Consider the following 18,735-nt stretch of genomic DNA (forward strand, 5'->3'; position numbering starts at 1 on the left):
CAAGAGGAAGGTTCCAGGATACACATACCTCAATAGGATCCTCCAGATCCTGGCCAACAGGTCTATCATCTGCTGGAAACACTGGTGACTGGGTAGTCTCTGGGACAAGGAAGGGGTGAGCAGGTGTACTGCTGGAGACACCTCGGAGCAGCTGTGGCAGAAAATGTGACAAAATAAAAGGACATAGCAACTGTGCCAGCCCCCAGCCTCAAAGGGTGGGCAAAAAGATGTCTTGCAAGGGACAGATTCCCTCCAGTGGTATAGCCCACATTTCATCTCCCGCACCAACAGAATAAACAAGGAAAAGGAAAGCCAGGCACTGCAATATGCTAAATCCAAGGGCTTCAGTACAAGGTAAAATAACTCTGTAAGACTCAGGAAAGAGTGGAACTGGAAGTGAACTGCTCTCTGCTGCCAGTCTCCTGCAGCACAGGTGTTCTGACAAAGCTGTGTTTAGAGGGTATGCCTGGAGCATCACAGAGGGCTTGCGCTCAGATCCGCATTTGTTAGCTCTACCTTGGAGTAGCAAAGAAAAGGAAAAGGAGAGGATGGGAGAAGAAATTCTGTGGCTCAAAAACTAACATTTGGGATCCCAGGCAGGAGGAGAGGAGAATGTCAGTTGTTTTACCTGTCCATTGACAGTCAGGACAAGCCTCACAGGGTTGCCTTTGTCCATCTCTTTCAATGAGGCCATGAAAATATCCATTCTCCAGTCATCTTCCCACACCAGAGACCTGCAGAAGGGACCACTATGGGTTTTCAGCCCACAACTGACACTGACCAGGGCAAAATTCCTGCTCCTACCCTAGACAGTAAGAGCCCAAAGCCGAAAAAGATCCAGCCCTGAAAGCAGCCAAAAGGAAGCTGAAAGCATCACTAGAGAGAAATACTATGGTGGAGGACCAGCAGGCCTGAGCAGCTTTGGGACTACACCAGTAGAAGCAGGCAGCACCAGAGATCAGAAAGCTTTTCCAGCATGCCCTTCCTGACATCCTAGCAGCTCCTGCCATAACCTGCGCGTGGGCTCCAGCGTGCCAATGCGCTGTGGTGCGACGCCTCGGGACACCAGCACTTCCACTGTGATGCTCGTGTCTGGAGAGTAACAGCTCCAGTCTCCCAGGCTGAACACCACCAGCTGCTTTGGCAAAGGCAGGGGCAGCCAAGCCTGGAAACCCGTCTTGCTGGACTGGCTGCGAGGGAAGAAAAACACTATGTAAATCATCAAGGAGCAAAATGAATGTTAAAAAAAAAAAAACATTTACAGGCCTAAAATCACACATGCCCGGAAATGGTGAAAGGAGAGGGCTTGTGTCATTTGAAGATGAAACTATGCAAGGGTGTGATGATGAAAATAACGGGTAGACTGGGCAGGGAGTGCCGCCACGAGCTGGGGCAGTGCAGCCGTGCGGGCAGAGGCAGTTCCAGAGACCAGGACCAGGGCCAAGGCCAGGCGTGCGGGTGCCCCCGGCCTCGGGGGAGCCCAACCCTGGCAGGGACCGGGCCGCGTTGGCCCACCGCTGCCGCGCAGACCACCCGGGGCCGGGCCGGGCCGGCCGGCCGGGCCGTACCGCCGAGCCCGCCGCGGCGGCTCCCGCAGAGCCCACAGCACGTAGAAGGCGAGGCCCGCCCCCGCGGGCACGGCCCGCGGGCCCCGGGCGGCCTCGGCCGGTGGGCGGGCAGCATCGCAGCGGGCAACGCAGGGGTCGCCGGGGCGCTATTAAGGCGCCGCAGGGCACGGGGGGCGGCCCCGGCCATCCCGCCCCGGCCCCACAGCTGCACAGGGGCTCGACAGGCCCGCCCTGGCCCGCGCTTCTCGGCCGGTGGTGGGAACGCTCGAACCCGGGCGGGAGCAAGGCCAAGGCCATCCCTGCTCACGGCGGTGCCGGTGGCAGCCCTGGCAAGCAAGGAGGCGGTCGGGGGAGGAGGGCCCTCCGAAGCCGGGCCAACCCCTTGCCTTTGTATCAAATTATACCCATTACAGAATCAATTATGTTGGAAAAGACCTCTGAGATCATCGTGTCCATCCTATGACCGAACACCACCCTGTCAACTAGACCATGGCACTAAGCACCAGGTCCAGTCTTTCCTTAAAACACTTCCAGGGACAGTGACTCCACCACCTCCCTGGGCAACCCATTGCAATATCTAGTCACCCTGTCTGTGAAGAAATTCCTCCTAATGTCCAATCTGAACCTCCCCTGGTGCAGCTTAACATTATGTCCTCTCTTCCTGTCACTAGTTGCCTGGGAGAAGAGGCTGACCCCCACCTGGCTACAGGCTCCTTTCAGGTAGTTGTAGAGAACAATAATGTCTCCCCTGAGCCACCTCTTCTTCATGTTGAACAACCACAGCTCCCTTAGCTGTTCCTCATAGGGCTTGTGCTCCAGACCTTCACCATTTCTAGAGCCCAAGCCATATGTCCATTTCCAGAGAGGGTTAATTTGCTTGCTGATTCCTAAATGATGGTATCTGTACAAAAAGGAGCAGGTGTGAACCTTGCTTCTTTTACTTGGCAGTCAGGGTTCCTATCAATGCAAGGCAGGATGGTGGTAGATACTCCTTAAACAATAATTACATGTGTATGTATGTATTACTACAGAGACTCCATTGTGTATCCGATACCACCTGTCTAACAATGGCTCTCCTAAGCTGAAAACTGCTGTTGATAAGCAAACACCACTAAAGGCGATGACAAGACTTCAGCAGCCAAAGAACAATATTCTCCCAGTGCAGCTGAATCAGGGAAGAGTTGCTTCCCTGGCGAGGCCAACAAAGCCTGCTGCAATGCCTTTGCTGAGCAGCTCATTATCAGAGCGTTTCTGCTGCAGCCCAACCACAAAAATTACGGAGTGTGGACCAAAAAGAACTAATGTATCACTTCTCTGTGTCCTCACTGTTTTCCTTACTTTTCCTGTTGTCCACATGCCTGAGCCAAGCACAAGGATACGGATGCATAGTGAGTGCATGGTGATCAGGTAGCTGTAGCGGTGTTTCTCTTTGGTGTTCTTAAAACACAATGAAACATCTTTAACTTCGCGGAATCATCTATCCCTTTGATCAACTCACTTTATGATTGCTCCTGCCCATCAATTATTTTATAAAAGTGCTCCAAGGAAACACTGGACTAGAACTGAGACAACTGAACCCCTGCAGCGCTTGTCCTGCCAAACTTCATAATGACACAGGTGAGAAAGGATTACTCTGGCTGCAGGAATCATTCCTCATTTTGACCAGCAAATGCTTCCTTCAGTATATGTAAATATAATCTTTGTAGTATGATAAAGTTGATGAGCAAAGCAGCTGTGAGGAGCTATGAAGGGCAAACACTTTCGTCTAGACAACTCAATGTGGATCTGGTAACTGAATAGATGTTTTTAGCTCTTCAGATTGAAAGCTGAAGTAACAGAAGAGCTACCTATAGGGGATCTCTGCAAACGGAGATGACAAGTACCAGTATGAAGCACTAGAGGGTAAAATATTCAAACTCTACCTGTGCCCATTATATGGGCTTGGCTACTTGCTTTTCCTCTACAATTCTTCAAGCATTCAGTACAATCGCAAGCATTGAAGAGAAATTGAAGATCTACATGAAAAATATCCCAGCAAGTCATTTTAACAGGACGAAAAAATTCCTGGCTGGAGCCATCATCACCAGCTGACAACAGACCATTTTCCTATCTATTTGCAACCAAAATGTCCAGTACACTGCAAAGTACATTTTGAGTATTTGCCTCTTCTTTGCTCATAAAACCAAGTTTAATTGTATTCTGTTTTATTGGAAAGTCTGTAGTTCAGTTTCTCAAATCAAGATATTCACTTGCTTTAAACAGAAGACAAAGTTCTTGGTTGCATAGTGAAAAGTTTATTTAAAGGGAATAAGTTTCAATATATTATTACAAATTGACCACAACACATCAAATATAAACAATACAAACCAAGTGTAGAAGGAAAGCACACTATAAATATAGTCTTCATATATGCCCTTTGGCAAGAGGTCCAGTGCCACACTGTGTTAAAATATCTTCTCTATTTAAAACTCACACCTTGGGAGCCCATGAAAACCAACTGGTTAGCACTCAATTTTGAAATCACAGGACATCAAAAATATTCGCATCACATAGATAAAGACTGACAGACAGCCATCACAGTTCACAAGAACGGAGGTCTGAAAAAGGTATGACCAGCTACAAGATGCTCCCCAGTGAAGGACTATGCTAGAGGCTTGGAGCTGTGACTGGAGGGCAGCCTGCTTCCCTCTGAGGAGGGCAGTCACCAAGGCATCCTGGAGGTTGCAAGCTATTTATAATTTCCAAACGTAGCTCCTAAACTTCAAGGTCAGTACTTGGCAACGCCTCCTTAGCTCTGGTCTTTTGCCTTTGTGGCTGGCATTCTATGTCTTGCCCAAGGGACTTGACTCACCAGTCCAGATGGGCTTAAAACAGATAACCCTCACTGATGGATTACAGAATTCTTCCTCTCTCCCTGGCCAGTAAAGGGTATATTTCTTGTCTGATGCTTCTGAGAAATCAACATGTAAAATCCAGAATAGAATGTAGAAAAGCCAAGGGGAGTTAGATCCACCATCCACCTGGACTGATGTTATATCTTCAGCTGCAACAGCACCATTGGTTCAGAAGAAGTAGCCAGAGACACTTTCCAGGCAAATGTGAAATATTCCCACAGAAAATTCTCTTCCTTGCAATATACATTTGAACTCTGCAGTTTTATGTACCTTCTGAAACTTTATTTAGTTGGTATTTACTGCAAATCAATTTATTTAAATAAATGACGTAGCACTTTGACTCCTGCTAAACTCTTGGCTTCTTTCATAGTCTAATTAGCCAATGTATTTAACACAATCAGCTCCCAGTTTTTCATTCTGCCAGTTAGGAAGTTCTCATTTGTCTACGTCATCTACATGACATTGTCATACCAAATATTTTCCCAGATATGAAAAAGAGAGAAACAGTCTTTTCTTTCACACTTGTAGAAGGAAAAAAAAAAACAAACAAACAACAAACCAAAAAAAAAAACCAACTTTGTTGCTTTGGTCTTTTATCCAGCCTCAATATGTATAAGCACACACCACTCACAACACTAGATTCTGACATAATTTTCTTTTAGAGAAAATGATGAATGGCCACAAGGAACATTCTTCTATGTCTGTCTAGTGTTCCTCTGGTCCTTGGATTTAGCATCAGCATATCAAAAGGAGTAGTCCTCTGGTGTTCCTAGATATCTGACAGTAGCATATAATTTTAAAAGGCAAAGAACATATGGCGCCAGGAAACACAAATACCATTGTATACTCATCTTACAGCAACAAGGCAGTCTATGAACAGCTTAGATCTCCAGGATCAGCCCACAGGGGTTCTCCTTGCCTGATCTTAGGAAGTGTCCCTCTGCTACTCAAATGGGCAGAGAAATGAGAAGTCCCTTGGATTAATGACACCTATGAATCTGATTTCAGACGTGCTCCTTGTTCCTAAGGCACCTTGTGATAAATCCTCTGTAGAGTGGCTTTAGTAGGGGTAGTGAGATAAGAAGGAAGGGTATAAGCAGTGGGGATAAAAGTGAACTCATTTAGGGATTAATTTTCTACCCTAATTCCCCGCAAGAACAAGTAAGTCTTTCAGCAACTAGACATGTTACAAGGTTCATCTCAAACCCTACTCACCAGGACCAGCACGGTGATAACTGACCCACTGCGGGCCATAGATGGAGGTTACATCCATACGTGGTTACAAGGAGACAAGCACACAGGGCAGAGCCACAAAGAAAGGAATGTGGCTGCCTTCTAGACTCAATGCATAGTAATTCGACTTTCTGAGCACCTGAAGTCAGGCAACTAAGCTCTTTCTCTTACGCATTTTCATCTTACCCGTTCAGGTATTAAATGGGTCCCAAGCATTAATTTCCTACAAGCCTATGTCAGGAGAACATGTATTATAGGCTTCCAAAGAGTCTGAGTAAATGTAATCAGTACTAGTGGTCCCTGATTTAAGCAATTTAAGTCTCTATCCTCAGTAAAGCACATATATTTTAAACTCCTGTTGCTACATTACACCTAAAGCAAAAAAACAGAGAAAACAATAGAGAGCTTATTATCTTTTCTGTCATAAAAAACCCCAAGACAGTGTTACCATTATTATAACTAAACAATTATGCAAGCTAATTTTTATACAAGTCCTTTACTACAGGACTGTCTTATATCTCTGGCTAGATATGTAAATTTTATTTAGATCTAAATTATATTCAAAACAAAATGGAAAACAATTTTATGCTTTCACAAAAGCAAGGCCAAAATGCAAAAGAAGCTTCTTCCTTGATTTAGCTTTCTGAATTTCTACACACAATTACAGGGAGAAGAAACACATTTTAAAAACCTATCTGAAATCTTCCTTCCACAAAAACAAAGAAATTTTTGTTTCCTGAGGATTAATTTCCTTCTCTGAAGTGCAACTGCATTTTTAATTTATTATTCTTTCTAGACCCAAGGTCTAGTTCCAAAAGTCTCTATTTAAAATAAGAAGGGTTTCCATAACTGCCTAAGCCAGCTAGCAAGATTGAATACAAATCTGGGAAATACACCAAACTGAAAAAATGACACATGAGAAATAAGATTACTTTGAAACAACTTTGGGGTTGATTTTGAATGGGAATGGCTGCTGTTAATCACTATCTCCACAGCCAAGCTATTGGATTTATCAGAGAATTAATAAAGACTGCGTACCTTCCAAAGAGGAGTTGTCACTTGGATAATGAATGCTATCTGAATACCTGAGAAACAATATACTTCTGTAATGTGGAGATTAAAGAAAATAAACAAAAAGAAGAATTATCCTGGACAACTGTGCAGCTTCTGTTTCCTGCAGATGAAATATTCCTAAAACTATCTTGTGTTTGTAAGAGATACCAGGTACGTCTGGTAAACTTAAGTAGTGAAACAACACATACTGAATGCTTTCAGTTCTACTGCAGCAGGCCAGTGTGACTGTGGACACATTGCATTGCAGACAGGGCACATAGTTATTGAAACAACATTCCAATTCAATGCTGCTTTTGGGCTTAAGTCAATGAGACCAGGTAGACGGGCACAGTTCCAAAAAAGTGACCAAAGCCTTACTAAGGGTTGGTCTACACTTTAGAAAGCAACAATTGAGCAATAGGTTTCCCATCTACAGTGCAACTTAACAAAAAACATTAACTAATGGCTTGAAAACTGGCACATACTACTTATGTGTCAGTGAGTGAACAAAATTGGTTGTAAGGAGGCCTTATTAATTTTTTACAACAAGACAAAATATATTTCCAACCTTAATATGAGCAACAGAAAGACAGGAGGGGGAAGTAGCTGTGAATTGGCAACACGGAGGCCTCAACACAAAGAGAAAAGTTTTCAATGGAGATAACCCATTAGCCTGCAACAAACTGTGTGGCTGAGGATCAGTAATTATGGAATATCTAATGTACATATAGGTCACAGTTCCCTTCATCATAAATAAATCCTAATTAGAAAGTGGAGTAGCTGCCAGATAGTGCATCATACATTAACCAGCAAGTGCACACAGGGTTCTGCAGATCTCACAGCAAAGGACCAAAGGCAATCATTGAGTAGGGCAGTGCTGACAGTGTGGTCAGATTTAAGGGTCTTTTCATCTTCTTCTGTTTAGTGCCTAGTGTAACAGTGTGCTCTCCCCTCCCACTTTGTCTGCTTGAGCAATAGCCACCAGTGGTGGTCGTGATGGTTGTATCTGGCTTAAGGTGGATTCTGAGAAGACAGATAAGAACAACAGTTCAGGGCTGTGAGTCTTGCTCAACAGCTAAGGGCCAGTTGAGCATGAGCCAACCCAAAACACAGCTTGTATACAAATATGACTATAAGTCAAACATCTTACTCTATAAATAGTGAACAGCCCAGGGCTGTAACACTCTCCTACAAGGCAGTAGGCTGTGCACCAGGATCTCCACCTGAGTAGGGATGCCTCTTAGGGTTAACTACTCGACGATGAGAGATTCCTTGCTGTAATAGTGCTTAATAGCATTCTAAACTTTTAGATCTTAGCTGAGATACAGGATTGACTGTGCAAATAAAATCCTTTAGATGTAGATGGCTGGTCAAGTCAGGGACTAAGTCTGGATCCAGCTACAACCTCAAGAAAGGAGTTTAAAAAGCAAGGGGGTCCTTTCTGAACCTCATGACTCAGCAGAAGGTCTCCTTGACAGTTTTGTCTGACCCTGTCCTCTATGCAGTATACAATTAAGTATACCTTGCCATCAAATCTTGCTAAAGTATTGTCACATTTACTTATAGAATCATAGAAGTTTGGGTTGGGAGGGAACCTTGAAGATCATCTAGTTCCAACCGCCCTGCCATGGGCAGAGACACTTTCAACTAGACAAGATTGCTCAGAGCCCGATCCAACCTGGCCATGAACACCTCTAGGGATGGGGCATCCACAGCTTCCCTGGGCAACCTGCTCACAGTAAAAAATTTTTTCCCAATATCTAATCTAAGCTTAATCTCTTTCATTTTGAACCCACTCCTCCTTGTCCTGTCACTACATGCTCTTGAAAACAGTCTTACCCCATCCTTCCGTGTGGATGGATCCCAGTGCAGGTGGATCCCACGTGGATGGACCCTATATTCACATCACTTGGCTGACACCTCTGCATTTCTTAGCTAACTATATTGGTAGGAATAGTTGTGCAAAAATACAATGAAAGTGTTCCTGTATTTATAGTGCTTCTAGAGGTTTTGGTAATTCAGATTTTATTAGCAATTACCATTTCAATAAACTTTTAATAAAGTGTTTATTCCTTTTATAAAACAGCTCATGAAAAAAAATCTCACTTCTTAAAACATGTTATTTAAATTTAGGCCATCTAAAGGCCTAAAGAACCTGGGGTTTTTCAGAATTTTTGAAATTTCTGTCTGAATGTGAATTATGGTACTTCCTCAGCTTTTTCTGCTTCATCAGCTAATGTTACAGTGTGTATCTGATGGAGAGAGACCATAATTTGTAAGATTTGAGGGTCCAAGCCCTTTTCCCTCTTTCTCCTAAGACTCACTGAAGCTGGAAAAGAAGTATAGTCCCATCTCCTGACAATTTGGCACAGTTAATTCCAACACTGTGACCGTATTTTCAGAGACTGGCTTCTGTTTTTAAAGGCCTTACTAAATAAACTTGCTGTTCTCATGCTGTTGATATTTTTTACTTCCTATATCATCAATTTGAAGAAAATTATTAATCTGCTCCTCTACTGGAAGATTCTACCTGAGACAGTCGTTTTAAGTGGTGGAACTAAGTAAAATTCCATAAACTTGTGAGAATTTGGGGTTCACAGATTGACTTACAGTTGTACCCACTTTACAAAAAGAGTTCCATGACAGGTATTGAATGATGAACGTCAGTATTTTTTCCAAATAAAAAAAGTAGAAAATATTGTAAGGAACAACCCAATGAATTCTCTAAGAAAACGTAACTATCATTTTTTATTTCCTCTAACAGTCCTACACAGTTTCACCACTGAGTTTCAACACCACCAAGTCTTCCCAGAGCCTGCAGAACAGGCTGTACATACTCTGGCAATATTGAGCACACATGTATGTGGCTGACCTTGTTGCTCTGGGACATGACCAACTGCTGTATTTTATGTGCAGTGTTTCTCCTGGCATTGGCCCATAGTGTTCTCTATGTGATCATAAACAGTTTTTATGGTATTTTCCAGTGACTCAGTATAAAAGGTTCATAGAATCATAGAATATGGTGAGTTGGAAGGGACCCATCAGGATCATCAAGTGCAATTCCTGGGCCTATGCAGGACACACCAAGAATCACACCATGTGCCTGAGAGCGTTGTCCAAACACTTCTTGAACTCAGACAGGCTTGGTGCTGTGACTTCCCTGGGGAATCTGTTCCAGTACTCAACAACCCTTCAGGTGAAAAACCTTTTCCCGATATCCAACCTAAACCTCCCCTAACTCAGCTTCATGCCATTTCCTCTAGTCCTGTAACCGGTCATGAGAGTAAAGAGATGGGTACCTGCCCCCCTGCTTCCCCTCATGAGGAGACTGAAGACCACAATGAGGTCTGCTCCAGGCTGAACAGCTGCTCCTCATACGGCTTCCCCTCAAGACCCTTCACCATCTCCACCGCCCTCCTCTGGACACTCTTTAAGAGTTTAATGTCTTTCTTATATTGCAGTGCCCAAAACTGCACACAATACTCAAGGTGAGGCTGCCCCAGTGCAGAGCAGAGCAGGACAATCCCCTACCTCGACCGGCTGGCGATGCTTTGCCTGATGCCCCCCAGGACACGGTTGGCCCTCCTGGCTGCCAGGGCACTGCTAACCCATATTCAACTTGTTATCAACCAGAACACACAGGTCCCTTTCTGCAGTGCTGCTCTCCAGCCTCTCATTCCCAGTCTATACACACAAAACACAAACGATCAAATGGTGTTAAATCACTGGTTTATATCAACAAACATACTGCTACTTTTCTGTTACAAGTGAAGAGCATCACTCCATCTGTAACATCTTCGAACTTGATAGACAAAAGATGGAAAAAAAAAAACAACCAACAACCTTACCTAAGTTGCTCAAGCATGATTCAAGTGCTGTACAAAGGCCACAGGATGGTCCTTCATTTCATCCAAGAGAGGCTAAAGGAAGGAATAGCCCTCTCCAAGCTGCTGAATGAAAGAGCATTTTGCTCTGACAAATACCAAGCCCTACTGTTCTGTCTCCTTGCAAGATTGTCCTGTGCTTGCCATGCTTAAGTAAGGCAGCTTTGCAGTTCCCCCCCACCCAGGAGCACACGCTCTCTCTTTTGAGAGAGGTGGCTGTTTTCTGCTCATCTCGGGGCCCAAAGCAGCAATAACTCTTCTCCTTACCCTGATCAACTCTGCTCCATGCCTGCTCACTGAGAAAGCGCTGCTTGGACCACAGTGGTTCTTTGCATTACTACTCCTTCTCCTCTCAGCTTGGGCTGCTCTACTGTAGTCTGATTGTTTCTCTTACCATTTTGACCTAATAAGTGCTCTGGGGCAGTGAATAAGTAAGCAGAGACAGTTAAAAGGCCAAGCTTGAATATGGAGCAAATTGCACAGCATTACAATATACCCTTCATAGGAAATATGCAGCCCTCCTACGAGAGCAAAATCTTTGGCATTAATTACCCCAAAATAATTTTGTCCATCATTCCCTCTCAATAGAAGGAATGGACCAAGTAAAGGTGCTTTACCTGGACAATTTAAAAATAAAACTCAGAACTCTACTAGGATCACCACACAAACAGCCATTTTGTGTCTCTTCAGAGGTATCAAAATGTAAATACAGCAGTATTCTTAGAAAAGAGAATGATTTCATGTTAAAAGTATTAAAATAAAAAACAGTTACTGATAAACATATTTTAAAATTCATCACTGATGGATTTAACTTCTTCCTTGTTCAATTCTGCCACTACTTGAGCAGAAAGTCATCACTAGTACCATCACGAGTCACCAAAACATGCCAAGGAACTTCCTAACAATACCTTTGCAATAGCAATAGCAGCTGACAAGCTACATTTCTCTGGGGAACCTTGCTACATATGGTTGTAATACCAGTGAACCAACATGCTGCTACTAAGAAACATTTCCTGTATATTTATTCGTTGTATTCCAACCACTTTGTATTTATTCTGCTTCACATTTGGATTAGAGAAAAAAACTTTTGGTAGTCACTGAAGTTTTAATCACCTACATATCCCTACAATTAACAAATACAACATCCAATTCTTAATCTGTAGTAAATCCTCTTACGGACTACTAGGTGTGCACCCTGTTCAAACAGAAGTTGTGACTGCCATTTGGGGCCCACCTTTTGTAGCACTGCCAAGCCACTGGAGCTGCTGGCCAGCTGCACCCTCACTTGCGTGAGTGAAGGAAGCACTGACTGCTGGTGACTGTAGTGGTGGTAGGTTACCCTGGCTGGGTGACAAGCCAGCTGTGCTTTTGGCTCATTGCAACTGACAGCTGCCCTCTAGTGATGCAGATGCAGCAGGAGAGTTGGAAAAGTTATTCACAAAATAGTAACAGATTATTTTCACTTCATTTTGTACCAGCACAAAAGATCAGAACCATGGCCATCTGAACCTGGCTCCTGGGCAATTACCAGCTGTGATGTAAGGGCCCAGCCCGATGCCTGCACAGAGCAGACCTCCCAAAGACTTCGAGAAAGAGCAGATGCCTGGGAACAACCAGGCAGTCACAACTACCTTTCTCCCCTGGGACAGCGGGGAAGAAGGGTGTGGGGAGAAACCAGTTCATGGCTGAAGAAGAGCCATAAGAATTGTGCCTTGGTTCTGACGCATAGCAGTGCCCATCAGGCGGTACCAGGGCTGGGTGGCAGCCTGCTACACTCACCATTACCTGCCTGCCATCCCTGCCCCTTCCCTTTTCTTCAGCTCATGTAATACACATGAAAGAACAGAGTCTTATTGCGGAGGAGAGAGTACGAGTTATCAAATTTCAGCAGGTAGATGCCCTCGCCTGGGTACTCATGGCTGCCTGCCTGCACCTCCCGATGGCTGTTCCTCCGATACACAGGCATGATCTCTCCATAGCGGTTCCGCAGATAGCTTTTGGAGCCCCTTTCCACATCACCAGCAGGGGAGAGTCCTGAATGGAGAGAGGAGACAATAAAGTAGGCCACAACCTGTTAAGCCACGAGGCTGTCCAGAAAAAGACCAACAAGGCTGGAATGCAGCACAGACATGCAGCCATATGGAAGGCTATGACAGCATTACCTACAGCGTCTCCTCTGACCTTTCTGCAAATAATTCCCACAAAGTCCAGTCTTCCTTATCATAACAAAGGACATACTAAGAAGCAGTTCTTTTGGGAATACTGATGGGAGAGTATTCACTTGCCTGCCAGCCTGGTCTCCTCTCCCTGAACTTCCGTTTTAGACACCTCACTGCTTTTATACACATAACAGCAATCCAGTGATACAGCCCTGAAGCAGAAGAAAGGGTAAGCTCTTATCTACAACCTCATTGGGTTAATGTCCTCAATTCACTTCTCCAAGAGGATTCCTCATACAGGAACCTACCCCTCTTTGGATGGCCTGCAAAATTCAGACACCAACCCCACAGCTACAATGGTCACACATACACTGAAGCCGCAAAACAGGCAACATTGCCGTGTGTTAAACAAGTACAAAGACATGGGTAGCAATGCTTTCAAATGCAGTCAGAACGAGCTACTGATGTATCAAGGGAAAAAAAAGAAAACGACAAAAAACCAACAAACAACCAACCAAAAGAAACCAACCCAGAAATAAAATCTTTTTGCCTCCACTCCACCAAAAATTTCTCAGTCTGAGAGTCTAAGAAAAACAGTCAGGGTAAAATTTGAGACTTTAATCTTTTTATCAGCAAGAAGCTGACTGAGTGAATTTTGATTTTATTTTTCAATGTGCTCAATTTTAAGAATGCTTTTGGGAAGAACACCCATTGATATATGCTGAAACAGGAAGGGCTAAATGCTTTCTTATCACAGTCTAACCAAGAACCCAAAAGGCTGCAGAGATAGCAAATGGGTTGAGTAAACAAAGTAGATAGAAATTATAGCATCTGACAGACACTCTCAGCAGCATAGCAATAAGCACCACAAATTAACCTTTATAAGATCTGCACTAACCTTCAATTTCCTCATCCTCCTCTTCATCCTCTTCATCGCTGGATTCACTGACCTGAACAGTAATAGCTGTGTTAGTAACCGTGGTCCAGTCAAAATAGACTCCAAACCCAATGTCATAGTCATCTGTAGCAAACTCCCAGCAAATGCATTTCCCATCAGGGTGGGTTGGCACACGGACTGTCACCACTTCGCCTCGCTTCACCACCATCCGGCCATTCTTCTCCTTTCCCATCTTGGCTTTGAATTCCTTCATCTTCTCAGTGGTCCACATGGTGGGTGCAGCAAGAGGGGGAGGCTGAGCTGAAACAAGGGAAAAGATCACAGGCTCATCTGTCTTTTCACTACTGACAAACTGTTATCTGAAAACAGTGAAGCTATTTCTGATAAGGCCTTTGCATTCTGGGGTCTGCTCCCAGAAGCCCTGGATGTGAAGTTTTTCCACTTGCTAGTCAGGAGCCCAAATTTCCAGCAGGAATTAGAAGTGTTTCCAGGACAGTCTCTGCTCTTCTCTAGCCAGGGTAGCCACTTAAAAAATTACCCAAACAAATGTTTTGCCTTCAGGACTCACCTTTCCTCTGCTCCCCAAGGAGGTCTGCAGTCTCCAGCTCAGCCGAGAGGATATCCACAGCACCAGTGTGATCTGACTGAATCATGACTATATCCCCTACTCCCTGAGGTACATGATAGTTGGTTACCCAAACACCAGCTTCCTGCAAAAAACACATAAGAAACATTGTCACAAAGACCATCCTAGTTAAAAAGTCTCTGGTTGGATTTGAAACAACTCATTAGTAATTCAGGCATCTTTATGAAACCAAGTCAGACATGCAGAAGCTTCTGTTAGTGTAAAAGAACTGGCTGGCTCCAAGACATCTCTAGGCATTGTTTCCCCCACAGCACCAAAGTCATGAACTTTGAAGTCAAATACTGCATTAGTCTCTGCAAATTACACACCCCTTGACCTCCATGGGAATCTTTGGGCAGGCACATCTTTGCATCTGCTTCAGAGTTAATTGTCACCCCTCAACAAAGCAACAGCCTTATAGATTTTGCTGACTACTCTTGGAAAGAATTCTTAAGACACAATCTCTCTAGGGAGAGCCTTTCAGCTCTGTGTGCATCTAGACTACAGCCACAATGAAACTGTCATCACTGCATCTGAGTTAAAAGTCCATCTAGTTTACTAGGCCTCTCTCCTCATATATGCAAACTCACAGGTCCTGAGCTGGGTGTCATTTGCACAAGGTTTCCTGACTTTATCTGTAATGCAAACAAACTGGCTGCTCCTAAGAAAAAACAAAAGACTTTCAGTTTCCTCTTCCATAAATCTGCAAGAAGGGAATTCCCAGAAGCACCAGACAAGAGGCAGAAGGTGAGAATTACCTAGCAGCCTTATAGAGTAAAAAACTGTAAGGAAGCAAGGAGCAGCCAAACACACGAGATGGATTTTGCAAATCAGGTTTATAACATTTACTTCCCACTAACGTATAGAAAAAAAATGTAACTGAATCTATGTCAATACTGCTTTTATCTTAACATAACCCTTAAAGCCTCAGTCCCATAGCCTTAAGCACCAAAGTACGGTGGGAAAACCTCTCACTGCGCCTCTGTCCTTGCTTTCAGACATAAGAAACATCCACCTACCTTTTTGAGGGAATGGATTTTGTCAGGCAGCTTCTCTTCTAGTTCAGCCACTTCCTGGTCCTCCAAAGTGTGAGCTTCTTCCTTCGAATCCTCTGTCGTGCCTGCACTCAGGTGTGACCCAATCTGTGACCTTTCAGAGAAAGAGAGCACTACAATTCACCACTTGCACCCAGGGCACTGTCAGCAGAGGAATCACTCCGCTCTGGACCTCTAATTCAAATGAACTGAAGAGAACAAGCCTCTGTGGTCACCACCTGCCAACTGCACAAAGAACCCTTAACACCCCAGTCCTGCCATCTCTGCGTGACTATCTTCCATGTGAGCCAGAGAGAGCAACTTCAGTGGAATACTCCTTATTTACTGTCCTTTAAACCGCAGAAATTCACTGCACTCACCCCACAGAATGCTAGCTCACCAACACTGTACTAAGGGTAGACATCAGCGCCAACTTTTCTGCCCAAGAAGGGACAACTTCTTTTGTGTCAGCTACTGCATGACATCTGCATACTCCATCAGAGGTCATCTGCTCAATGAAAGAACTCAAAACAGTTTTGACAGCCATCCTGAGAATGCCATCTATTTAAGTAGCCGATTATGCCTTTCCAAAAGCAAGCCCAACAGATACAGGGAGCACCCAGGTGTCTCTGCCATATTCAAATACACTTCCCACAGATAAGCAAGCTGTAAGACATACAATGGCAGTACAGTAATAGCAAAGAGGTCCGAGTACTGCACTGTAACAATAGGACATGTTAAAACAGAAAGAAAGGTATGTAGCAGGAAAAGAATGGGCAAGAAAGGAAACATCTTTTGCATTTATTCTTGGTTGAGGACTTTGTTCTAAATTATATTGAAAAAATGCTGCATTTTTTCAATAGGAAAGACTTATCATCCCAAATGAACACAGATGGATGCCAGCAGAGTGTCTGTCCTCTGTAACGCTCTCATATACGTGAAACTTCCATGAGAAGCAACCTAGTATTAAATACGAATAGAAACAGCTGCCCTTTTGAAAAGCAAAGCCTTCTCACAGCGCTATAAAACCAGTGTCAACTGCTTTAGTCTAAAGGATCAGAAACTTGAGAACATAGCAGTAATGGAAAATATATGGATTTCCTCAAATGTCTCCTTTCAGAAACGAGAAATATTGTCATTAGCAAGAAAGCAAACTATCAGTAAAGTGTGGAATAGTTAAAAAAAAACAAACCAAAACAAAACCACAGTTCGGATATATTCCTTCCTGAATTCACAGAGAATACTTGAACAGGGCAAATGTGGCTCTTGTTTCCAAATCTTTACTCCCATGAAGTACAGAAACATAGCCATTTTTTACTTAAATTCTCTCAACAGTGTGATTTCCTCTCCTAGAACTGGCACAATAGACCAGAAGGTCAGTAAGTACAATTCAAACGAGCTGAATTTCAGGATCAGAAAATGGCAGCAGATGAACAAGATAAGAAAAGAAGGAACACTTGGAGAGAATAATTTTTTATAAGAAGAATTCTTAAGACTTCTACGCCATCATTTTCCAGCCTATTTGCCCCTTAGTTTAGTAGTTGCGTGGACTCACCTAGAAGGGGTGTTTGGTCACTTGCTACCATAGATGCACACATCTCCCTCAACATAGGAGCTAACAGCTTTGGAATTTTTTCCTCTGGACAACACAGATACCTAAGAGTCTCATTGAAAGATTAGGAAGGGCTACACAGGCTTTACAGGCAGACTTACAAAGATAGAGTTCAGCTGATTCCTCCTCACACAACCCTTCTGGATCATTTCCATCCCTTTCAAAGGAAATCTAACTTAAGACAATTTTGTTAGGTAACTTCCACAGGTATCCATCATCTACTCTGGCCACTTTGCTCATGGTCTGTATTGATCTCTTAAAAGAAAAACAGAGGATATTATAGGGAGATGGAAGAACTCATTTAGAGTCAAGAAGGCTGATACACAGGTCATCAGCATCAAGCCAAGATGGCATCAAACTGCTCCCTTAGTAAGTAGGGTAGTTTGTTGCAGTTTTTCTTTCCTGGATTTTTTTCCGCCTTTCTCAATGAAGCTGTGGTTTAGCCACTGTATTTAATTCACACATTTTTGAAACCATATCCTGTGCATCGAATGTATAATGGCAAATGAAACTCCATTGCATGTGTGCTTGTAACCAATGAAATTACTTGGCCACAAACACCATATGCCCGACAGATACCAACAAGCCAAACATCTGACAACAGGGTTGATAGGCAGCATTAATGGCATGACAGAGAAAACAAAGGATGAAGAAAAAAGCCAAAATATTGTCAAGAAAACGGTAAAAGGTGTCTTCTTGCACAGCCTCCATCAGAATTACAGACAGTGGGAATGCTCAATTACTAAAATATCCTTCAGATGGAACACTGAAAATTTTCCACTGAAAGTTTATTAGCTCTTACAACAGACTACAAAACCTTGCAGGGTTCCTTTCACACTGAATGACTCTGTGATTTGAATAGCTGAGCCATGAACTACACCTCATAAGCTTTAAAATAACCTTAAAGCCTGTAAGAACAGGCCCTCCCATACTCATTCTGGTATTTACTGTCCCAAAGCAGACAATTCAATCTCCAGTCCCTTCCTTTCACCTGCGCAGAACAAACTGGCACACAGAAGAGGTCACAGGGGTGAAACAGACTGTCATGCAAGTGGGCCACAACACACAAGAATTTTCCTACCCGCTCTGCGAAGTACTGGACTCCAAAGAATCAACTAGCTGATCTGCAGGCTCTGTCTTTTGGGCTGAGTCTTCATTTTCTAACAACAAAGAGAATATAAGAAGAGAAGGTGAAATAAATGTTTCATGTTTATAATACACTGACAGGAGGAAAAACTGCAGCCAGCACTCAAATGTTGACAAGGTCACAGCTGTGGAACAAAGAGCTGTGCTAACCAGTTTTTCGTGTTATGAGCTGTATCTAGCACCTTGCAGAACAAAGATTTTTAATTGCCTCAACCGTAGGAAAGGGAGAACAAAAACCTATGCATGTTTTTGGTACAGACCCATTCTCAGAAGCAGGATTCACTCAGGAACCACCAATCCCAGCTTTAGAGGGACATAACAAGGCCAAATTTCATCACGTAAAAATGAGCTGACAAAGCCCTCGAAAAAGCAAACATGCAGTGGTTCCCACAGGGCACTGACAAGATGGAAATTCCCAAGCCCCTGCTAAAAGGACTGTCTATAAAGATGGCTCCTGATCTCCCCCGAGTCTCCTGAACTGAGGGAAAGCTCTGTCCCCACGCGACTGCGGTACACGCTCCACAGCCCTTCTGCCCGACTGCATTAAGGCAGCGAACCGGGCACGGACAAGTTCCAGCTGTCGCAGGTCGCCGATGATGCCCCTTGGAGCCACTGGCCCTTCCCAAGAG

General features: G+C 43.8%; 1 protein-coding gene across 1 annotated transcript in view; it reads right to left on the reverse strand.

Moving 5' to 3' along the window:
* Nucleotides 1-10,743: 10,743 nt before the first annotated feature.
* Nucleotides 10,744-18,735, reverse strand: part of TMED8 (transmembrane p24 trafficking protein family member 8) — an 8,817-nt gene continuing 825 nt past the window's right edge. The window contains exons 2-6 of the mRNA XM_029964135.1: nucleotides 18,042-18,231; nucleotides 15,334-15,463; nucleotides 14,258-14,399; nucleotides 13,690-13,989; nucleotides 10,744-12,666 (exon numbers count right to left, since the gene is read on the reverse strand). Of these exons, the coding sequence (XP_029819995.1) occupies nucleotides 12,449-12,666; nucleotides 13,690-13,989; nucleotides 14,258-14,399; nucleotides 15,334-15,463; nucleotides 18,042-18,231 (980 nt within the window). The 3' untranslated portion in view covers nucleotides 10,744-12,448. The remainder of the gene's footprint in view (nucleotides 12,667-13,689; nucleotides 13,990-14,257; nucleotides 14,400-15,333; nucleotides 15,464-18,041; nucleotides 18,232-18,735) is intronic.

This window comes from Manacus vitellinus, unplaced genomic scaffold (assembly GCF_001715985.3).
Source record: "Manacus vitellinus isolate BGI_N305 unplaced genomic scaffold, ASM171598v3 scaffold_6_pilon, whole genome shotgun sequence".
In the NCBI taxonomy this organism is placed as follows: domain Eukaryota; kingdom Metazoa; phylum Chordata; class Aves; order Passeriformes; family Pipridae; genus Manacus; species Manacus vitellinus.